Source organism: Hyperolius riggenbachi, chromosome 10 (assembly GCF_040937935.1).
Source record: "Hyperolius riggenbachi isolate aHypRig1 chromosome 10, aHypRig1.pri, whole genome shotgun sequence".
In the NCBI taxonomy this organism is placed as follows: Eukaryota; Metazoa; Chordata; class Amphibia; order Anura; family Hyperoliidae; genus Hyperolius; species Hyperolius riggenbachi.
In genome coordinates, this window is record NC_090655.1 from 14631641 (window position 1) to 14656305 (window position 24665).

A 24665-nucleotide genomic window follows, 5' to 3' on the forward strand; every position below is an offset into this window, starting at 1 on the left:
TCTGTATGAAATCTCTCAGTAATTGGCCTTATGTCGCCGCATCCACCGACTCGTTTGCTGCCCCTCTAGTGTAAATGGTGTACCAGGCGTGCATTTATAGTTTAATTGTCCACTGTCGCGTGGTTCCCAGTTTTCGGCTTCCTCCATTTGCGCCTCACATGCTGCCGCTGTGTGGCGCCTCTGCCGCTGTATTGCTGCCGCTGTATGGCACGTGGCGCATGTGTGATGTTACTTACAGTAAGCAATTAAACGTGGACAGATCGGACAGGTTTTGGACTAACCCATTTCCTCATGGGCGATTATCAGTATCTCCCTTAGGGCCCGGTCACACTAGGGGCATTTTTCGCGTTTTTTCAAGCGCATGCGATTTTTAAAATCGCCCACAAAACGCTTGTGCAATGATTCCCTATGAAAGAGTTCACAGCTGAGCGGTTCATATCCGATCCGCTCAGCAAAGCGCTGCCTGTACAATTTTTGAGGCGTTTTTGCTATAATGGAAGGTATAGGTAAAACGCTCACAAAATCTTTGTGCAGCGATTTTGTTTGCGTTTTTAAGAATAAATACATTGTATTTATTCTTTTCTGGGTCAAAAAGTTCACTACCTCACTTGGGTCAGGGAGTGAATTACAAAACTGCTCTGAAAAAGCACTTAGTAAAGAGCTTTTTACAAAAACACAGCACGCAGTGGAGCGCTGGGGAGGGGGGGGGGGGGGGGGGTAACGTGCACAAAAACGTAAAACTTTGTGTTTTTGTTTTTAGGTGTGAATGGGGCCTCATTCTCTACAAAAGCACTCTGGAAAAGGATGCAAACAAAAATGTCAGCCAGTCTCCCTGCTCACTTGCACACTATATTGGCAGTTGTATCAAGCACCTATTGTTCATTAGTGCTTTTAAAAATTTAAGAAAACCCAGAGAATCCCCCATAAGCAGATGGACTAGTCCAAAAGCTTCCAGATCGGTTTGATTTTTACTTCCTACTGTAATTCTGGGGATACACGATACGTTTCTGTACCATGTATTGACCAGCTGATCCGGCCAGCTGATAATATTCAGCTGGCCCGATCATGCCGCACGACCCGCGCCCGCTCGATTCCCGCCGGCGGACAATGGCAGGGAATCGAGCGGTGATAAGGAAGCGAGGACGAGCGGCAATCGATCCGCGCTGGCTCGATCCGGCGCATAAAACGTGCCTTGTATGCCCGGCATTAGAGACGAGATCATAGGAGAAAAGTAATCCATAGTGCATTTTAATCAGGGGGAACTGTACACTTCTATATTACATTTTATAATGGTTGGTAATCATGGTCTGCTTCTGGAGTCGCTCATGGACAATTGTTTGCAGGTCTAAAGACGGTAACATTTATTAATTCATTTATTTTTCCTTATCCCCAGGATCCTTGATTTGGACTTAGTAGTAAGAGATGAAGACGGCAATATACTGGACCCGGAACAGACCAGCACCGTCAATCTCTTCAGGGCTCATGAAGTCGCTTCTAAACAAGTTGAAGAAAGAATTCAGGAAGAGAAGGTGGAGCTCTGTTTTCTTATTTGTCACATATTATGTGTTAACTAATGTCAAAAAGCAATACCAGTTGCCTGGCTATCCTGCTGATCCTCTGCTTCTAATACTTTTAGCCCAAGACCCTGAACAAGCATGCAGCAGATCAGGTGTTTCTGACATTTTTGTCAGATCTGACAAGATTAGCTGCATGCTTGTTTCTGGTGTGATTCTGTAGACATATAGCTCAGCAGGGCTGCCAGGTAACTGGTATTGCTTAAAAGGAAATCAATATGGCAGCCTCCATATACCTCTCACTACAGTTCTCCTTTAACTAAGTAACTAAGTGCAGAAGTTGTTTTTATCTTGGGCGACAGCGCTGGGCCGGGCTGCACACACGTGTGTCAGCTGTGTAGCGGACAACGCGCTGTGTTGCCAGGCGGGGGATGACGCTGAGCGGTGTGTTTGTGTGTGACTTCACGTAAGGGGGAGGGGGGCGCCGCCGCCGCCGCAAACAATGCTATCGGCGTCCATGGGGGTGAGTAGATCTGAGCAGATAGCTTGCGGGTTTGGAGCTGCCATACACATGCCTGATTATCAACTGAGGCAGTCGTTATCTGCTGCCTCAGCCGCCGGCGGATTAGGTTAGCGGGGGGGAGGGGTTGGTTAGGCAGATAAGGTTAGCGGTTGGGGGAGGGGGTTGTGGTGTTAAGCGGATAAGGACAGTGGGGGTGGTGATGGTTGTGGTTAAAGGGGCACTACAGAGAAAAACTGTAAAATGTGTGCAAACGTATACAAATAAGAAGTATGTTTTTTTCCAGAGTAAAATGAGCCATAAATTACTTTTCTCCTATGTTGCTGTCACTTACAGTAGGTAGTAGAAATCTGACAGAAGTGACAGGTTTTAGACTAGTCCATCTCTTCATAGGGGATACTCAGCAAGGCTTTTATTCTTTATAAAGATATTCCTGAAAAATTATTTAAACAATAATGCTGGCCAGCTTCCCTGCTCGCTGCACAGTTTTTTGGCAGTTGAATAGAGCAACTGCCATTTACTAAGTGCTTTTGAAAATAAATATATCCCTGAGAATCCCCTATAAAGAGATGGACTAGTCCAAATCCTGTCGCTTCTGTCAGATTTCTACTACCTACTGTAAGTGACAGCAACATAGGAGAAAAGTAATTTATGGCTCATTTTACTCTGGAAAAAATGTGCTTCTTATTTGCATATGTTTGCACATATTTTACAGCCCCCGAGATACTGTTGGGCAAGAAAGTCCTAAAAGAGTCATTGTATCAGAGATGCTAGCACCAGCTCTTCTTGCACTGATGATCATCCCTCACTCAAAGTCACTTCAATCTTTGTCTGACCCACTTTGACACGAACTTCCCATGATAGCTAGGTCGTCCGAAGCTGAGCGTTCCTTATATAAGCACTACTGCATTGTTAGGTCAGTCTAAGCCACTGTTGAACTGGTTTACTTTCAAATAAGGTGGTGTCTCAAATTTTTTGGCCACTGAGTTTTACTTATACTGTATTTTAAAGGGAAGGTCCAAGCAAAAAAAAAAAAATGAGTTTTACTTACCTGGGGCTTCTACCAGCCCTATGCAGCCATCCTGTGCCCTCGTAGTCACTCACTGCTGCTCCAGTCCCCCGCTGGGAGCTTTCTGACCTCGGAGGTCAGGGCCGAATTGCGTACATTTTTACACATTCCCGCTAGTGCAGGAACATTAACGCATACATTTTTACGCGTTAGTGGTGCAACGCGTAAATTTTTGTTCCTGCGCTAGCTGGAATGCGTAAAAATGTATGCAATGGGGCCCTGACCTCCGAGGTCAGAAAGCTGCCAGCGGGGGACTGGAGCAGCAGTGAGTGACTACAAGGGCACAGGATGGCTACATGGGGCTGGTAGAAGCCCCAGGTAAGTAAAACTCATTTTTTTTTTTTTGCTTGAACCTTCCCTTTAAGGTGTGCCAATTTTGGGATTTTTTTTTTTTGGGGGGGTGATGTTACTACACCCTTTAATTACATGGCCCCTTTTAAAAAAACGTGCTGCTAAAAGGTCTAAAAGGCAACCCAGCAGCACCTCAAAAATGGCCGCTTACTGCAGCAGGCCAAAAGTAATTACCGATATTCTTTCTTTTCATAACCATGTGTATTTATATAGTACACTTTTTTGCAAAACATTGTATGATTTTTTTTTTTTTTTGTTTCCTTTTTTATTTATTTCAGTTGCAGAAACAGAATGACATCAACAGACAAGCCAAGTTTGCCGCGACCCCCTCCTTTGCTTTATTTGTCAATCTGAAAAATGTCGTGTGTAAGATCGGGGAGGACGCTGAGGTTCTCATGTCTCTCTATGACCCGTCCGAGTGCAAATTTATCAGGTGAGTGGCCCCCGACACGTGGCTGCTGTGCTAGGCTATCATCATCATGGCTCATCATTGCTTCAACTCACAAACACCTGTATGTTCCCACAGTTCTGGATAATGGGGACTTTGCTGTAGTTTGAGAACCACAACTGGTTCTCTTTAACCACTTCCCTACCCTGGTAATTTTCACAGTTCAACTCAGCTGGGATTACTTTGGCAATAACTTTATCAATAATTATCATAACTAAATGATCTATATCTTGTTTATTTTTTTCCAGGATAAATAAGGTTTTTATGTGGCTGATATTTGTTATTAGTAACTACCTTATTTTCTATGCATTTTAAAAGGAAAGTATACACTTTCATACATTATAGCTGAAATGTAAACAGTTCTATTGTACATTAAACCCACACATTTTATTTGTCTATCCCTCCTTTTTATTTAAACAGTTTATTTGTTTTGATAATGTATTAGATGTAACAATTAATTAATGTATACAATCTGCTACTGTCTGCTCCTTGAATGTGTTTTTACACTTGTTTGCTAATTAACTCTGCCATTTCATTCCCTGGGAGGAGGAGAGGGGTTTGCTGTCATTGTTTTACAACTCTTTAGTAATGTTATCAGGTCAGAGATACATAAACATTGTTATCTAAGATTTTGTAGGAAGGAGAGTGCAGAGACTTATTTAAACATCATAGGGACCGCAAATGGTTAAAAGGGACCTGAATATAGAACAAGATGGAAGTGGCTGTTTGTATTGGCCTGGCTGCCATGCTGATATTTTGACCTCCGTAGCATCTGATTCACTTATCTGGAATTGGCCTGCAGCCATTGGAGGCAGTGAGATCACCTGATCAGCGTACCTGTTCTCGGCTGTGTCCGGAATATTGACTCGTTCCTCTCATTTCAGGCCTCCTGTAACACTTTGCCCAGTCATTGGTTTACTTTAATACGTGCGGTTCCTTTTCATGTAACTTTTCAATCATTTTTAATCGAGGCCTTAAGATATTTTCAGTCAAGTCCGCCTTCCAAGCCTGCGAAATGTATGAGAGCGTTTAGCGGAGACGGCTTGTAAATTGTGGAAACTATTTATTTTTAATGACTGTTTTGTAAATGGATCTACTGTAACTGAAAATCAATGAAGGGGAAAGAAAATCCATTGGCGTTGCTTTACAGCTCCTAACTAGTTAAATTTTCCCATTTGCATAACGGCAATTAATGCCATTAATGATTTTAAGTTTCTACTGGTAAAGTTCCAAAAGCCCCTATGCCAGGCATTGGATTGTAAGATTGCTAGGTCAGAGTCTTATCTCTAGTGTTTTTTTGCTTTGAGATACTGTATCCTCTCCCCAGCAGCTTCTTAAAGTGGATTCGAGATGAACTTTTACACATTGCATAATTGTGTTCCTTTCCCTTTGTTTATAGGGAATTCCTCAAGCCAAATAGTTTTTTGTTTTTGTTTTAATACTCTAATTCCCTATAAACTAACCAAGCCACGCCCACAGGTTTTCAGAGGGCCAAGGCTCTCTCAGACAGTAGCAAGGGCTCATGGGAGCTCAGTCTGGGCAGGAGGAGGGGGAGGTATTACCAGCCAGAGGTTTCAGAAGCAGAGGGGAGGAGGGAGTAGGAGGGGGGATTAGGTTTTTTTGCTCAAGATGCAGATTAACCTGCCTCTGTGTAATGTTTACAAACAACATGTCTGCTGTCATTGTATCACAGGAAGACATGATCATATTCTATTAAAGCTGTTTGCAGCTAAATTTGCTGTGTGAACTATGAAAAATATGTAAACTTTAGATAAGATATATAGACAAGTTACTTGTTAGTTTTTCATCTCGGATCCACTTTAAGTGGACCATAGTGCTCCATGCTCACTGTCATGTGAAAGCAGTGACCCTGGATCAGTGTCATGTGACCGGGGTGACCCTGGAGAAGTATCATATGACCGGGGTGAGACTTGAGCAGTGTCATGTGAAAGCAGTGACCCTGGAGAAGTATCATATGACCGGGGTGAGACTGGAGCAGTGTCATGTGACTGGGGTGAGGCTGGAGCAGTGTCATGTGACTGGGGTGAGACTGGAGCAGTGTCATGTGACCGGGGTGACCCTGGAGCAGTGTCATGTGAAAGCAGTGACCCTGGAGAAGTATCATATGACCGGGGTGAGACTAGAGCAGTGTCATGTGACTGGGGTGAGCCGGGAGCAGTGTCATGTGACTGGGGCAACCCTGGAGCAGTGTCATGTGACTGGGGTGACGCTGGAGCAGTGTCATGTGACTGGGGTGACCCTGGAGAAGTATCATATGACCGGGGTGAGACTGGAGCAGTGTCATGTGACTGGGGTGAGGCGGGAGCCGTGTCATGTGACTGGGGTGAGCCTGGAGCAGTGTCATGTGACTGGGGTGAGCCTGGAGCAGTGTCATGTGACTGGGGTGAGCCTGGAGCAGTGTCATGTGACCGGGCTGACCCTGGAGCAGGGTGTTGTGACTGGGGGGACCCTGGAGCAGTGTCATGTGACTGGGGGGACCCTGGAGCAGTGTCATGTGACTGGGGTGAGCCTGGAGCAGTGTCATGTGACTGGGGTGAGGCTGGAGCAGTGTCATGTGACTGGGGTGAGGCTGGAGCAGTGTCATGTGACTGGGGTGAGGCTGGAGCAGTGTCATGTGACTGGGGTGAGGCTGGAGCAGTGTCATGTGACTGGGGTGAGGCTGGAGCAGTGTCATGTGACTGGGGTGAGGCTGGAGCAGTGTCATGTGACTGGGGTGAGGCTGGAGCAGTGTCATGTGACTGGGGTGAGGCTGGAGCAGTGTCATGTGACTGGGGTGAGGCTGGAGCAGTGTCATGTGACTGGGGTGAGGCTGGAGCAGTGTCATGTGACTGGGGTGAGGCTGGAGCAGTGTCATGTGACTGGGGTGAGGCTGGAGCAGTGTCATGTGACTGGGGTGACGCTGGAGCAGTGTCATGTGACTGGGGTGAGCCTGGAGCAGTGTCATGTGACTGAGGTGAGCCTGGAGCAGTGTCATGTGACTGGGGTGAGCCTGGAGCAGTGTCATGTGACTGGGGTGACCCTGGAGCAGTGTCATGTGACTGGGGTGACCCTGGAGCAGTGTCATGTGACTGGGGTGACCCTGGAGCAGTGTCATGTGACTGGGGTGAGCCTGGAGCAGTGTCATGTGACTGGGGTGAGCCTGGAGCAGTGTCATGTGACTGGGGTGAGCCTGGAGCAGTGTCATGTGACTGGGGTGAGCCTGGAGCAGTGTCATGTGACTGGGGTGAGCCTGGAGCAGTGTCATGTGACTGGGGTGACCCTGGAGCAGTGTCATGTGACTGGGGTGACCCTGGAGCAGTGTCATGTGACTGGGGTGACCCTGGAGCAGTGTCATGTGACTGGGGTGACCCTGGAGCAGTGTCATGTGACTGGGGTGACCCTGGAGCAGTGTCATGTGACTGGGGTGACCCTGGAGCAGTGTCATGTGACTGGGGTGACCCTGGAGCAGTGTCATGTGACTGGGGTGACCCTGGAGCAGTGTCATGTGACTGGGGTGACCCTGGAGCAGTGTCATGTGACTGGGGTGACCCTGGAGCAGTGTCATGTGACTGGGGTGACCCTGGAGCAGTGTCATGTGACTGGGGTGACCCTGGAGCAGTGTCATGTGACTGGGGTGACGCTGGAGCAGTGTCATGTGACTGGGGTGACGCTGGAGCAGTGTCATGTGACTGGGGTGACGCTGGAGCAGTGTCATGTGACTGGGGTGAGGCTGGAGCAGTGTCATGTGACTGGGGTGAGGCTGGAGCAGTGTCATGTGACTGGGGTGAGGCTGGAGCAGTGTCATGTGACTGGGGTGAGCCTGGAGCAGTGTCATGTGACTGGGGTGAGCCTGGAGCAGTGTCATGTGACTGGGGTGAGCCTGGAGCAGTGTCATGTGACTGGGGTGAGCCTGGAGCAGTGTCATGTGACTGGGGTGAGCCTGGAGCAGTGTCATGTGACTGGGGTGAGCCTGGAGCAGTGTCATGTGACTGGGGTGAACCTGGAGCAGTGTCATGTGACTGGGGTGACCCTGGAGCAGTGTCATGTGACTGGGGTGACCCTGGAGCAGTGTCTGGGGTGACCCTGGAGCAGTGTCATGTGACTGGGGTGACCCTGGAGCAGTGTCATGTGACTGGGGTGACCCTGGAGCAGTGTCATGTGACTGGGGTGACCCTGGAGCAGTGTCATGTGACTGGGGTGACCCTGGAGCAGTGTCATGTGACTGGGGTGACCCTGGAGCAGTGTCATGTGACTGGGGTGACCCTGGAGCAGTGTCATGTGACTGGGGTGACCCTGGAGCAGTGTCATGTGACTGGGGTGACCCTGGAGCAGTGTCATGTGACTGGGGTGACCCTGGAGCAGTGTCATGTGACTGGGGTGACCCTGGAGCAGTGTCATGTGACTGGGGTGACCCTGGAGCAGTGTCATGTGACTGGGGTGACCCTGGAGCAGTGTCATGTGACTGGGGTGACCCTGGAGCAGTGTCATGTGACTGGGGTGACCCTGGAGCAGTGTCATGTGACTGGGGTGACTCTGGAGCAGTGTCATGTGACTGGGGTGACCCTGGAGCACTGTCATGTGACAGCGGTGACCCTGGAGCACTGTCATGTGACAGCGGTGACCCTGGAGCACTGTCATGTGATCATGGGGAGCCTGGAGCACTGTCATGTGATCATGGTGAGCCTGGAGCACGAACATCGCTTTAACCTCGTTTCACAAAAACTTGTCAAACAATGTTTCACGATACAGACCACCCACAGCGATAGTTTGTTTCGAACCCTTATTGACCTTCTCTGTAATTTTACAGGATTGGGTAAAACGATTGTTTATACAATTTTTAGTTTCCGTGGACGTCAACGATGCAGATTCAGCCAGATGGTTCAGGGAATAATCATTAGTCTGCGGAGATCCCTGATCCATCTGGCCGTGTGTAGATGGCTTAAGTTAGGTCGAGTTGTTTGGAATTCTTTTCATTGTAAAGTTTAATTTATTTTCTAATGCAATATAAAATGTTCCACCTCTGCTAAGTCATCATTTCAATTTTTGCAGTGAAAACTACTTGGTGCGTTGGTCAAGCTCAGGCCTGCCTAAAGACATCGAGAGGCTGCACAATCTGCGAGCCGTTTTCACAGTAAGTTATTGAGCTGTTCTCTGTTTGACAAGTCAGTGGAAAATCTGTCAGTGAATTCTCATCATTGTCTGTCCTACATTAACCTTCAGCTGAAAGTGCGCATGGCTTTCATCTTGGAAATGGTTTACCGTATTTTAAAGCGGATCCGAGACTAACTATAACAAGTAACTTGTCTATATATGTTTAGATCGTTTACACAACATATCTATCTGCAAACAGCTTCAACAGTTTATGATTGTTTATTCCTGTGATACAAGGAGGACAGCCATGTTATTTTTGTCACAGGCTGAGTCCTGGAGATGCTATCAGCTTGCCTGTGTGTAAATTCAGTCCCCACTCCTCCTCCCTCCTCCCCTCTGCCTCTGAAATCTCTGGCAAATAATACCTCCCCCTCCTCCTGCCCAGACTGAGCTCCCATGAGCCCTTGCTACTGTCTGAAAATGCCAAGGCTCTCTGAAAAGCTGTGGGCGAGGCTTGTTTTGTTTTAATACTCGAATTCCCTATAAACTAAACAAAAAAGTATTTGGCTTGAGGAATGCCCTATAAACTATATGAAAAGAACACAATTATGCATCGAGTAAGAGTTTATCTCGGATCCACTGTAAGGCATACAAGACAAACTTTTTCTCCCCCCAAAATGGAGAGAAAAAGTCACTGCGTCTGCTATGCCAAATGCAGGGAATCCCCGACTTAAAAACTATTGCCAATGTAGGACAGTACATCTCCTCTGCTCCCCATGTACTCCTTGGTACTGAAAGGGTTAACAGGTGGCCCTTTTTACTAATAAATAATAATATTGTCATCCACCTGGATACATTTTATTATTTCCTCCCCCCCCCCCCCCCCCCCCTGCTAATATTTTACTTTGTTGATGTTACCAATACCTTGTTTCCTTCTTTTCAACCTAGTTGATCTTGTAGCCACGCCACTAGATTTCCTACAGATCCGCTGCCTCCGTTGCGTCTATAGCACAGATCCGCTTTTCATAAACACATGACACGTAGTTGTTATGCTGTAATGTATAGATGCGGATCTCGTTTTCCTTTTTATATTGTTTATTTTGTTTTACGGTTCTGTTTAAATCGTCAGCGTAAACTCCGTTGCCGAAGGGAATTATTTCCTAACAATTCAAAACAAGCGAGAGGCTTGTGCTGCGCGGAGTTTTCCCCACTGCTTGCATTACGCCTCGTCTTGTCTCGATCTGCTTTGATAAACTGTAAACACTTTGTTTTATTAGCGTCTATAAATGCCACTACTTTAACTCGGTTACTGAATAAAGAGGAAGTTAAAGTAACAAAACATTTTATCTCGTACTGCAGTAACCATGATACATTTCTGATAGCAAAACTCACTCTCTGGAAATGTGAACTGACATTTCTTCCTCAAGGGAACCTGAACCGAGTAAAATTATCCAATATAAATACATGATGTACCTGCAAATGAATATTACATACTTACCTCGCCATCAGTTCCTCTCAGAAGCTCACCATTTTCTTCTTACGATTCCTGATTGGATTTTGTCAAGATCAAAAAATTTGGTTGCTGTCAGTTATAACTAAAAGGGCAACTGATGTGCAAGGTAATGCCCATGTTTGGCTCAAGTGGGCGATATTACAGTTTAACAGTGTGCTGTCCAGGAAGCTGTTATGTGGTTATGGCCATTTTTAAAATGGAGGACAGAGCATTCCATTGATCACAGAGGACAAACAGGACGCAGGAGAGAGGAAAGTTTGATGAGCACACGGGAGGGAAGTATGACCTGTGTATGTTTATTTTGATTTTTCCATTCTGTTTTGCTTTAATATCACCAGGTGCACAATGGTGAGCTCACATCCTACCCTGAGTGGGTACGCTGTGCCCTGTCTTGCCTGTCGACTTGTTCCTACTACTCATTGTTGTACGTTAGTTCCGCCATTGCTGACGCTATTCTGGTCCTTTGCCGCTGCTGCCACCATTGCTCACCTCTACTGCAGGGGTCACTCAGCCAGTGTATTGATCCGAGTCCCGGTAGAGGCAGGCTCCCGTTGGATTGCCAAAAAAATAAAAATAAAAAAATGAGAATCCTTCCTAGCAACAGGAAGGATTCTCCTTTTTCCACAACTGTATTGTGAGGCAGGATTCTCTTTGGTTTCTTGCAATCCAATAGGAGCCGATCTCTTCCGGGACTTATGCTGGGCATACACGGAGCGATCCGATAGACTCCCGCCACGTCCCCGCTCGTCCCTGCGGCCGCCCGGATCGATTCCTGCTCGTCCCGCGGGCGGTTCCTTATCTTCCGCTCGATTCCCTGCTATTGTCCGCCCGTGGGGATCGAGCGGGGAATCGATCCGCGCGGTGATCGGACCTGTCGGATATTATCAATCGAGCCATCAGCGGCTCAATTGATAAGAGAAGGTCGACCCGTGTATGCCCAGCATTAGATCTATATATACGGGGCGATTGTGCTCCATAGTGGGGCCAAGTAGCATGGCAGCACCGATGGAGAACCCAAAGTGGTGACCAAAGCCATATAAAACAGGCAAGTAGAGCAAGGAACGTACAATGCGACCAGACTAATGAGAAGCTCCTCCTACACCCCAGTGCTGCGCGCCTGGATCATCATGTTCTTTGCTGCCACGCATCCGAGCGCAGCCTCACTGTACAGGCGCAAGGACAGCCCACACCTGCGCAGCTGCACAGAGATGCTTGTGCATGGAGGAATAATACGTGCACAAGCAGCTCCGTACTACTGCATACAGGCGGACTGTCCTTGCGCAGTGCAGCCACACTCATATATGAGTGGGAGCACGACCGTCCGACCAAATAAGGGAAGCCCTTGTTTAATAAGCTTGGAGGGTCCCAACGTTGGATGGGTGGGGTAAAGATCGATTATCACTGTTATAATCTCACAGGTACACTTTAAACAAAATCAGTGAGAAAAGAGGGGGGCGGGGCAGGTTCTGGATCCTAGTGAGGCTTCCACTGTCCTCGGCCATCCAGCACGTAAAGGCCCCCGAACACGGAAATATTTACCTATGCGTGAACCAGTGCATAGGTAATCCAATCAGCTCAGGTGGAATGGTGACTTGCACCTGTGCAGTAGAGCGGACCTGATCAGGCTCGGCTATTTCAGTCTAAGCCGTTCAAGAAGCCGCTGCTGCGCGGAAGCTGGGGAAGGTAAATATTGCAGGAGCTACTTTCGGAGGCTTCCAGCGCTGGAGAGGCGGGATAGAGGACGGGGGAAACCTCCATTAGGATCTAAAGCATTCATGCCAAACTTCGGCCCGTTGGCCAGATCTGGCCCTTGGGGGGCATTAGAATTGGCCCTCGGGTGTTTTCCTCACCTTGCATTAAGTTTGGCTCACTTAGGACCACCAAAGAAGCTATATTGGAGGATAAACCCTAGATCACCAGGGAGACCATATGGGGAGGGGGAAAGCACAAGGTAGCAGGGAACTGTATAGGAGAGGTAAGGGGGTACTAGACACCAGGGAAGTATATAGGGGAGGGAAGGGAGCCACTAGAGACCAGGAAACTGTATTGGAGAGGGAGGACCACTAAAAATCAGGGGATTGTATAGGGGGGGGGGGGGGGGTCACTAAACACCAGGGAACTGTATAGATGAGGGTGGGGGCCACTAGACACCAGGAAACCGAATGGGGGGGGGGCATAGACAACAGGAAACTGTATAGTGGATGGAGAGGGGGCACTAGACACCAGGAAACTGTATAGGGGATGGAGGGGGGCACCAGGAAACTGTATAGGGGATGGAGGGGGGCACTAGACACCAGGAAACTGTATAGGGGATGGAGGGGGGCACCAGGGAACTGTATAGGGGATGGAGGGGGGCACTAGACACCAGGAAACCAAATGGGGGGGAGGGGGCACCAGGAAACTGTATAGGGGATGGAGGGGGGCACTAGACACCAGGAAACCAAATGGGGGGGGAGGGGGCACCAGGAAACTGTATAGGGGATGGAGAGGGGCACTAGACACCAGGAAACTGTATAGGGGATGGAGAGGGGCACCAGGGAACTGTATAGGGGATGGAGGGGGGCACTAGACACCAGGAAACCAAATGGGGGGGGGGGGCACCAGGAAACTGTATAGGGGATGGAGGGGGGCACTAGACACCAGGAAACTGTATAGGGGATGGAGAGGGGCACCAGGGAACTGTATAGGGGATGGAGGGGGGCACTAGACACCAGGAAACCAAATGGGGGGGGGGCACCAGGAAACGGTATAGGGGATGGAGGGGGCTATAAGACACTGGAGAACTTTATAAAGGAGAGAGGTGGCCACTACACTTTGAGGTTGGCCCACGATTTTGTCCCAGAACTCAATTTTGGCCCGCTTTGTATTTGTGTTTGAAACCCCTGATCTAGAGGCCTCCCCCCTCCCGAGGTTAGTACTCCCCAGAGGGTTTATTCTTTTTTTTTTTTTTCTCTTACAGATTGTCTTTAAAGAAACTGCTCAATCAAAAGAGAACGGTCTTTGGAGCTGTTAAAACGCAATCCCAAAGATCTGAAAAATGCTTTCAGCTGATCAGTGAATATTTTCAAGTCCATTTATTAAAATTCTAATAAGCGAGATGGAAGCGGTTAGAAGAAGTGATGGAGAATAGATCTTATGTTTGTCCCGTTTTGTACTCTCACATGGTTGTGTATTGTTTGCAGGATCTCGGCAGTAAAGACCTGAAAAGAGACAAGATCAGCTTCGTGTGTCAGATTGTAAGAGTTGGACGCATGGAATTACGAGACAACAATACCAGGAAACTAACGTCAGGCCTGAGGAGGCCCTTCGGAGTGGCAGGTAACTAACTCCTTCTCACTAATTTTACTCACTGCTACTGCCGCGGGATTGCAGCAATGACACTGAGCTACAACCATGTGAGCGTCGGGACTTGTAGTTTGCTGGTGGGGAAAAAAACCTTCTCGTTACTCTGTAACCAATCACATATTTTTCTCACTTAAAGGATAACTGAAGTGAGTAGACTATGGGCTTGATTCACAAAGCGGTGCTAACCTACTTAGCACGTCTAAAGTCTTTAGACGCGCTAACCAGGGTGCTAAGTAGGTTAGCACAGGATTTCTCAATCAGATCGCGCGCTAACTTTGTGCGTGCAAAGTTTTACGCTTTAATGGGCACTTCGCGTGGAGCTCCCTGTGCTCTGTGCAGTACGCGCGTAAAGTTTTGCGCGCGTAAAGTTTTATGCGCGAAAAGCTTGTTTAGACGTGCTAAGGGGGTTTTCACAGGCGTGCTAACAGTTAACACCGCTTTGTGAATCCAGCCCTATGGAGGCTGCCATATTAATTTCCTGTTAAACAGGTCTGGCTGTCCTGCTGATCTATTTAGCGGCAGGAGTGTGTGGATAACACCAGAAACTAGCATGCAGCTAATCTTGTCAGATCTGACATTAATGTCAGAAACACCTGATCTGCTGCATGCTTGTTCAGGGGCTATGGCTAAAAGTATCAGAGGCAGAGGATGAACAGGACAGCAAGGCAACTGGTATTGTATAAAAGGAAATAAATATGGCAGCCTCCATGGCGCAAGTGATTCGCTCAGCACAGTGATAGCATACATGGCTCTCCAGCTGTTAAGGAACTGAAAGTCCCACAATGCAGTCATGATTCATAAAGGTAAATGCATTGTGGGACTTGTAGTTCCTTAAAGGATACCCGAACTGAAATGTGACATAATGATAGACATGTGTATGTACAGTGCCTAGCACACAAATAACTATGCTGTGTTCCGGTTTTTCTTTCTCTGCCTGAAAGAGTTAAATATCAGGTATGTAAGTGGCTGACTCAGTCCTGACTCAGACAGGAAGTGACTACAGTGTGTCCCCCACTGATAAGAAATTCCCCTTTTTTACCTCTTTCTTGCTCTCAGAAGCCATTTTCTGCTAGGAAAGTGTTTTATAGTTGGAATTTCTTATCAGTGAGGGTCACACTGTAATCACTGTAATCACACATGTCTATCTCATTATGTCACATTTCAGTTCGGGTATCCTTTAACAGCTGGAGAGCTAAGTTTGCCTATCACTGGCCTAAGCAGATCGAACCCCCCCCCCCCCCCCCCCCAGCGACGGGCGTCTTCATTGTTTGCGCTGCTCCCCTGCCAGCTGCATGTCATCACACATGCGCTGCTCCATGGTTCCTCTTCCCCCCGTTTTGCAATACAGCTCATCGTCAGCTGTACAGACGCATGTCAGCTGTGTAGCAAAGCCCAGCGATGTCGCCAAGGGGATCAGGTTCTGATCCCCATCGGACCACATCAGTAGTTTGCTGTGTATGCACCCTAAGTTTTCTCCTAGGTAATTTTTTCACATCTTATAAAAAAAAAAAATAATGCCTTTTAAGCCACCAGCAAGCAAAGGAAATACTCAGAATAATTTTGACAGTACTTTTCACCTACTATTTGGTACTTTTTTTCAATTTCTGAAAAGTTATTTTGAACAGAAGGTGAAAATTATCTCCTTGGTGCTTCTGTTAATTTTCATGCTTTTAAATACTGTTTTGTATCGGTGTCGTTTTCTTTGAAACATTCTCATTAAAGTGGACCTGAACTCTTGCACAGGACAGAAGGAAAACCAAGAGAAATCCTCCCTGTATGTATTTAGAGAGTTTAGCCTGTCGAATTCCCCCTCACCTGTGTCTAATCACAAGTTGTAACTTGATCTCTCAGCTGTATCAGCGTCGGCAGAGCAGCTCATTTGTAAACACTGGATGTTAACCCTGCGTCTGCTTCCTGTAAAGCAGAAAGAAGACACACTGCAGATTTATTGCTGGATTTGTATCAGCTGTAGAAATTCTTTGTTACTATGCTATTTTTCTTTATCGTGCGGTTGCTTATCTTTTATGTTTAAATAGTTTTTATTGGGATTTTTGAAAAAGCAAATAAACAGTACAGCCAAATAGGCAGTTGTATACATTTGTCTATAAAAAATGTTCACATTGGTAACAATACCATAGCTTTTATAACGGCCATTGAGAACAGTTTTCCAGATCAAACCGTACTCATAGTGATAATAACACTTGTTTATATGTCATACATGTAGTAATAATCAAATTGGTGCACTTAAAGAGACTCCGTAACAAAAATTGCATCCTGTTTTTTATCATCCTACAAGTTCCAAAAGCTATTGTAATGTGTTCTGGCTTACTGCAGCACTTTGTACTATCACCATCTCTGTAATAAATCAACTTATCTCTCTCTTGTCAGACTTGTCAGGCCTGTGTCTGGAAGGCTGCCAAGTTCTTCAGTGTTGTGGTTCTGCTATGAACTCCCCCTTCCAGGCCCCTCTATGCACACTGCCTGTGTGTTATTAAGATTAGAGCAGCTTCTCTCTTCTCTCTTATCTTTTACAAGCTGGATAAATCGTCCTCTGAGCTGGCTGGGCTTTCACATAGTGAGGAATTACAGACAAGGGCAAAGCTGTTTGCAGGAAGAAAAGAGCAGCCTGAAACTTCAGTGCAGGAGAGATGCAGGGGGAAGAAACACACAAATGATCTCTTGAAATTCAAAAGGAAGGGTGTATACAGCCTGCTTATGTATGGATGTATTTTCTATGTGTGGACATACTGTACAACAACCTACTTCCTGTTTTGGTGGCCATTTTGTTTGTTTATAAACAAACTTTTTAAAACTGTTTTTAACCACTTTTAATGCGGCGAGGAGCGGCGAAATTGTGACAGAGGGTAATAGGAGATGTCCCCTAACGCACTGGTATGTTTACTTTTGTGCGATTTTAACAATACAGATTCTCTTTAAAGAGAAACTCAGACCAAGAATTGAACTTTATCCCAATCAGTAGCTGATACCCCCTTTTACATGAGAAATCTATTCCTTTTCACAAACTGATCCTCAGTGGGCGCTGTATGGCTAATATTGTGGTGAAACCCCTCCCAAAAGAAACTCTGAGGACCGTGGTACTCATTCCTGTCTGTGAACCTTGTTGCATTGTGGGAAAAAGCTGTTCACAGCCGTTTTCAACTGACAAAAAAGCAAGCAGCAGCTACATCACCTGCCAGCAGTAAAAATGTCACCATGTGATAAATGTCAGAATGTAAATCAGGGATTTAAAAGATTTTACAATGGGCAAACACTGACTAAATCATTTATACATAATTATTGTAAAAATGAAGCACTTTTTTATTATATCATTTTCACTGGAGTTCCTCTTTAACACATAAGTATTTGCGCAACATATGGTTGATAATCCTGTTTCTAGATATATTTTTTATAGTAAGCAGAATTTTATGATACTTCCATAGATAAATGAGTAATTGACTGTTGTTTTGAGATTAGACATAATTAGAATGGAGCAGATCTCCCTAAGAGGTGGGGGACTAAAACCGCCCTTCTAAACTCTCAGGGGTCGCATCCGTCTCAATAAGTCAAAGCATAGTCGTCTGTGGTTGCCCATCTTTTAGAGCAGAGGAATTTCTGATTTTCAGGTCCCCTTTAACAGTAACACTGCGGGGAGTAAAATAGGTTTCAAGTTGGCAAAAAAAGAGCACACGTTAAAGTCGCATGCATTTTTAATTACAGCAGTGCAAGCGGTGCCCTCATTTGCCAGGAAGAAGTAGTTGCTGACCATGTCGGGATCGCCCCCTGGGGCCGCACATGCCGCCGCTCGAGAAACACTCTGTTTAGGAAACCAAATCTCACCCCTTGCCGAATTTCCCAAAATATTCCTCGGCTCATCCAGGCGGCTATTTCTGCGAGGACATCAGCGCGAACAGCACGCTTCAGAGATCTGTTCTACGCTGGCTGTATTAAGCTGTTGCATTATTTAAGCAGAGTAGAGTTTGACGTCAGATCTAATTTTCACTCTGAGACCTCGGCCTCTCTGCTGCTCTGTTCAGACTTGTGATTGCTGTTTAGTAGCAGAAACAGTGAATTATCTGTGATTACGGGTTAATTAAATTCACATTTCTCTTTTATTAGTAATGGGAAGGTAGAGGCTGCGACACTCGCTATTTACCGTACAAACCCTGAAATAATTCACTATTGTGAAGATGATGGCTCGCTGGAGCAATGTGGACACAACTCCTGCCCGCCTGAGTGTTTTACTTTTGTTCTGTTTGTCACTAGGAATAATAGCTTATTTTATATTGCTTGTTGTTTAAAGGAGCAGCCATATAAAGGGCAGGTCAGCCTGTGGTGGTTTACAAATGTAAATCTAATGAATATTAACTTAAAGTGGAACTGCAGTCAGAGTGACTCCTGCTGCTGCAACAGATTAAACACTGTATTAGAGTTTTTAGGGACAAATAAATCTTAACCACTTGCCGACCGCGCACTCATAACGTGCGTCGGCAAAGTGGTAGCTGCAGGACCAGCGACGCACATCTGCGTCGCCGGCTGCATGCTAATTAATCAGGAAGCAGCTTCCTGTCAATTCACGGCGGGGGACTCAGTGAATAGCCTGCGGGCCGCCGATCGCGGCTCGCAGGCTAAATGTAAACACAAGCGGAAATAATCCGCTTTGTTTACATTTTTACAACGCTGCTAACAGTAGCAGCGTTGTACTAGATCAGCGATCCCTGGGCAATCAGCGGCCGGGGATCGCTGTCACATGACAGGCAGGAGCCTGTTAGAGGCTGCACAGGACAGATCCGTTCCTGTGCAGCCTCGGATCTCCGGGGAAGGGAGGGAGGAGAGGGAGAGGGGGAATCCTGCGGTGGAGGGGGCTTTGAGGTGCCCCCCCCCCCCCGCCAGCCACACGCAGGCAGGAGCGATCAGATCCCCCCAGCACATCATCCCCCTAGTGGGGATAAAAGGGGGGCGATCTGGTCGCTCTGCCTGTTGTTTGATCTGTGCTGGGGGCTGTAGAGCCCACCCAGCACAGATCTTCTAAATCAGCGCTGGTCCTTAAAGGGGGGTAAAGGCTGAGTCCTGAAGTGGTTAAAAAAGAAAAAAAACAATTCTAAAAGGTTATTAGACTGTGTTTCACCTTGCTGGAAGCTTACCGGTTACAGGGCAAACACTGTCTGGCATCTCACCAGATTGCCCTTAACGTGAACCGAGCACTATTTTTAGCAATCAGGGCATCTCAATAGCACATTAAAATTGCATGCCAACAGTGTCTCGTTATTTACAGGGAACCTTAACTCTAAATAAATAAATACAAAAATTAAAAAAGAAAAGTTTCACTTACATGGGGCATCTACCAGCCCCCTGCAGCCATCGTGTGCCCTCGCAGTCACTCATGGCTCCTCCGGTCCCCCACCGCCAGCTAGTTTCGTTTTTGCCGACTGGGAGTCAGCGGGCCGCCACAAGTACCTTTGCATGCATTCCCGCTACCGCGGACATTAACTCATACATTTTGTAAATTTTTACGCAGTGCACATGCAACGCATAAAAATGTACGTGTTAATGTCCACGATAGCTTCCTGCACCAGCGAGAGCGCAGGCAAAGGTACTTGTGGCGGCCCCCCTGACTCCGAGTCGGCAAAAATGAAACTAGCTGGCGGCGGGGGACCGGAGGAGCCATGAGTGACTGCGAGGGCACAGGGTGGCTGCAGGGGGCTGGTAGATGCCACAGGTTAGTTAAACTTTTTTTTTTGGGGGGGGGGGGGGGGGGAGTCAAGCTTCCCTTTAAAAGAAAAAAAAAAAAAAAAAAGTTTAGCACAGGCCTAATTAGCCTACTTCAGCAGTCCTGCTCTGTCTGTCCTGTCCACAGAGACTTCAGGCAGCTAAGGACTTAAAGTCATTATTTTATTGCAGCTGGATAGTGTAATGGTTAAGGGCTCTGCCTCTGACACAGGGGACCAGAGTTCGAATCTCGGCTCTGCCTGTTCAGTAAGCCAGCACCTATTCAGTAGGAGACCTTAGGCAAGTTTCCCTAACACTGCTACTGCCTATAGAGCGCGTCCTATTGGCTGCAGCTCTGGCGCTTTGAGTCCGCCAGGAGAAAAGCGCTATATAAGTGTTTGTTTTTGTCTTTTGTCTTTATTGCGCTCATTCAAAGAAGTAGAAGTAAAACCTTATCATCAACAGAGAGCAGGGAAGGGGGGTAATTTTGACAACTGCTTGAAAGAGCTTATCTAGAGGGAAGGTGTGAAGATAGCATCTCTGACTTCTGTAAATAAGGAAGGAGAGAAAGGGAGGAGGGAACATGGCAGCTCCTATAGCCATTACAAGCCAGGAGACCTTCCAGGGAAAGAAAAAGGGTGCTTAGTTCCCTTCAATGCATATCTGAACTGTATTGCTAAACCTATCTTTACTTACATGGGGCTTCTTCCAGCCTCTAAAGGTCAAGTGTATCCCTCGCTGCAGCTCTGGTCTTCTCCTGGGTCCCGCTAGCCGCCTCTGAAATATCGCGACCCCCGGAGGGTTGGTGTCTTCTATGCATATGCAGGCGTACACCCCTGCTGCGGTCACACAAGTCACTGGGAGCTGTGCGTACTGCTCCCGGTGATACAGGCAATGCGCAGAAGATGGCAATACTTCAGAGATGGAGTTTCATATATAGTTGGGAGTAAAGTCTTTTTACACAAAGGGAAAAAGAAAAAAACCTTATGATCCTTTTTTGGGGTAATCCACTTTCCCCTATTGAAGCTTCGCATATGTAGAAAGGACCTTATTGATGAACAAATACGGGCTAAAGCTTATCAATGCAAAAATATCAAAAACTTTATTGACACAGACATAAAAAGAGTAAAACGTTCTCTATTAGAGGTTCCTTGTGGATATATCCAATACAAAATATACAGTACAGACATCGGCTTAATCGTAGAATTAGTGCAAATTTTGAAAAAGGCAACGACACGCTCGTTTCGGGCACAGAGGGCCCTTCATCAGGCCAAGTTGCAAAGAGCACTGTCTACAAAAGAAACACATGAATAGATGTATAACACAAAGAAAAAGGAACAGCAATAAGTACATATGGTCAGAGACGGTTGCCTATCTCTGACCATATGTACTTATTGCTGTCATATTTATTGAAGGTGTAATCTACATCTGGTTGGCTCAGATGTTTTTGCTTCCTTGGTGTCCTTAAATGTGCATTGTCCACAGTACTGGCAGGTATGCGGAAATGTCTTTTTCACTTTTTATTTCTTATTTCCTTCCTTTTTCTTTGTGTTTCTTTAGTGACAAGGTCGATATTTATAGACCTTTGGGTTTGTCACTAATTGACATTCTTAAGCATATTTACTAGTCCCTAAGGCTATGATGATATGCCTTTTTTTCCTTCCATGTTGCTTTGTCTGATATTGACACCTTTTCCTTTTTCATTGACAAGTGTGGAGGTCTGTCGATATGAGACCTGGTGCCCACACGGCGTCATTATTTTCACTTTTGGGTCATTTCTCTATGAGGTGCTGGATATATTTTTTTATGCATTTTATTGTTATTAATATACATCTATTCATGTGTTTCTTTTGTAGACAGTGCTCTTTGCAACTTGGCCTGATGAAGGGCCCTCTGTGCCCGAAACGAGCGTGTCGTTGCCTTTTTCAAAATTTGCACTAATTCTACGATTAAGCCGATGTCTGTACTGTATATTTTGTATTGGATATATCCACAAGGAACCTCTAATAGAGAACGTTTTACTCTTTTTATGTCTGTGTCAATAAAGTTTGATATTTTTGCATTGATAAGCTTTAGCCCGTATTTTTTCATCAATAAGGTCCTTTCTACATATGCGAATACTTCAGAGATGGCCAGGGGGACCCAGGAGAAGACTGGAGGGGCAAGAGCACAATGCAATGTACTTATTTGTTGTTACTCACTTATTGATCCTTACTTAAACTCTTGCACAGGAGATGTGAAAACACAGATAAATCCCTTCTATGCTTGTTTACAGAGAAAAACCTATATAATTCTCCATTCTCAACAAGAAATCACAAGTATAATTTGAGCTGTCAGCTCTGTGCCAGGTGTGTGCAAAGTTCTCTGCTAATATGTAAACACAGGAAGTTAACTCTTTCTGTGCTTCTATTAAACCTGGAAGTGGACACTGTATATTTATTGTAGGAGTTCTGTAAGCCGTAAGAATGAAATGCTTCCCTTTAAAGGTTACTATACTGTTGCTTATCTTTTAGAGCAGAGAGGAAGTTCTGTGTTTAGGTCTGGTTTTAAAGCAGGCCTGAAGTGACCTAATGAGAATAACATAAACACATACAGTACTAGCCCTACTAAGAAATTATCTGAATTGTCATCTTTGGAACAGAGATTGTGAAACAGCTTGTGGAATTCAGTCTGGTTTTCTGAAAAGTAAATACCTGTTATCTGCTAGGGAGAAGGCAGATAATGAGATTTTACTGCAGGAAAGTTCAAAGCGTCATTACTTATGCTTCTTTTCAGCTTAAAAGGCAGAGTGTGGGTTCTAAACGACAACTGAGACAGTGTTATGCAATCCTAAAAATAAAGCTAAAAAAATGACTTTTTTTCTATACTACTAATGCTCTATTTATCATCCATACTACACATACAATTCGTTATCTTTTACGTTTATTCCTTGATGTAAGCAACAGCAGCACAGGAATAACGAAGAGATGGAAAAATCCCACATTTTCTTGAATCCAAATCCGACAAGATTCTCCGTTTTCTTTCAAATGTAGCAAATCCTGTACGTAAGAATTGTGTGATCCATGTAAGAATAGTAGTTAGACTTATGGTGCCCGTACATCAGGCTTTCTCAACCAGGGTTTCTTGAGTACTCTGCAGGGGTTCCCTGGCATTTTTTCCCCATGGTGGGGGTTGAGGGAAGTATGATAGAGAGCACACTATAATAGGGGGTACTGTAAAAAGAAGCACTAAATTGGGGGTCAGAATAATAACGATCACATTAATAAAAAGGACAAGAGTAAGGAGACATTGGCCTCAATTCACTAAGATCATGCTGGAGATAATAAGACAAGAGAAAACTTGCCACCACACAGCGAGAGAGTTATCTTATCTCTTCATTCCTTAAGTTACCTCTTCTGTAGTTAATTGACCTCCTCTGAAGTTAAGTTACCTCCTCTGTAGTTATTTTCACACACCGTTAATAAACAGCCTGTCTTTAACTCTGGAGTGATTTTAAGGATTGGAAAGTTAACTTATGCTGGGAATACACGTTTCGTTTTTGCCTTCGTTTAAACCTTCGTTTCGATTGTGCCTTTTGTCCTTTTCGATCCCGAAATAATCGATCGTATGGTTAATATCACCACCCACGGTTTCGTTTTTTTTTTCGATTCTGATGGTTTCGTTTTTCCAATGATCGAAGGCTGCAAAGAAACGAAACGTAGTACAGGGACGGACGGCATAAACGAATATATAATCGATCTGAACAGCCATCAAGCCTACCAATGGTTCGATTAGATGGATAAAGAGAGATAATATCAAACATGTTCGATCACTAGTCGTTCGTTTTTGGGGTCTATTAATCGAAACTATAATGAGATTATGACTATTTTCACATACGTTTTCAACACTCGATTCGTTTACCGAACGAATCAAAGGCTAAAACGAAGGCAAAAACGAAACGTGTATTCCCAGCATTAAAGACAGAAGAGTTTACTTTAGGTTTGCCTGAGGTAAAATGTTTCCTGAGTACTACATGCCTCGTCACCATGGTGATAACTAGAGAAACGTTCTTAAAGACAGGAGAGAAGCTTAGTGAGTTGAGGCCATTGTAATGATGGCACTGTAATAGGGGGTAGTGGCATAAACCGCACCACCAGCTTTTAAAGACCATGCCAGGGGTTCCTTGAGATCCCCAAATTACTTGCTGGGGTTCCTTGAGATCCAAAAAGTATTTGCAGAGTTCCTTCAGGGTAAAAAGGTTGAGAAAGGCTGCACATGGTACAATTTTTTTCATTTTTTTTTTTCATTAGATAATTTTGTTTGATTATTCCGTTTCATCGAATATAACGATTTGTTCCAAACCGGGATAATCGTGCATTTTTCTTGATTGAAAAAAAAATATTTTGCCTTTTTTGGAATTGACCATTTTGGTCGAATAAACGGAAAAATGTAAAGTTTTTATTGTACAGTATATGGGCACCATTAGAATATTATACTATTCTTACACGGATCATGCAATTCTTATGTACAGGATGCGAGTTTCAAAAGATTAAAAAAAAAAAATTGGGATTCGAGGCAATTTGGGATTAGTCCCTTCTCATTTTTACTCTGGGCGAAATGTACATTTTATAGGTCTGTATTTTAAGTTTTGCCATTTTTCAGAATACCGGCCCTTTAAATCTGGGCGTTTTCGGTCGGCTGAGGTTGGGTTTAGCCTGGTGTGACTTTGGAAGAACATTACTGTGCTAACAGAGAATTATGCAACAGATGTAGATGAAGGCAGAAATGTTGATATTAACATTTGATGCATATTCCATCAATGCCCTTCATTACAATATTCCATCCATTAGGAGCGCTCATCTGCACGTAGCACGGTATTAATTCTCTGGTTTTCTCCTTCCAGTAATGGATGTGACTGACATAATTACCGGAAAAGTTGACGACGAGGACAAGCAGCATTTTATACCTTTTCAGCCGTAAGTACAATTATACAAAACACATAATTATAATCCAGAAACTGCCATTCAAATTGTCGGCTTCTCCCCCCGCCGGTAGAGCCATAATGGGATTCTCCGCAGCTTGGCTTCCATCTGTAAAGTGCATTCGTTAAAAGAAATCCAGCATGGAAT

At 45.4% G+C, this 24665-nt stretch overlaps 1 protein-coding gene across 1 annotated transcript in view; it reads left to right on the top strand.

The window, feature by feature from the left end:
• DOCK1 (dedicator of cytokinesis 1) overlaps window positions 1–24665 on the top strand; it is a 589023-nt gene that overhangs the window by 83893 nt on the left and 480465 nt on the right. The window contains exons 7-11 of the mRNA XM_068258876.1: window positions 1394–1529; window positions 3733–3887; window positions 8952–9033; window positions 13689–13824; window positions 24440–24512. Of these exons, the coding sequence (XP_068114977.1) occupies window positions 1394–1529; window positions 3733–3887; window positions 8952–9033; window positions 13689–13824; window positions 24440–24512 (582 nt within the window). The remainder of the gene's footprint in view (window positions 1–1393; window positions 1530–3732; window positions 3888–8951; window positions 9034–13688; window positions 13825–24439; window positions 24513–24665) is intronic.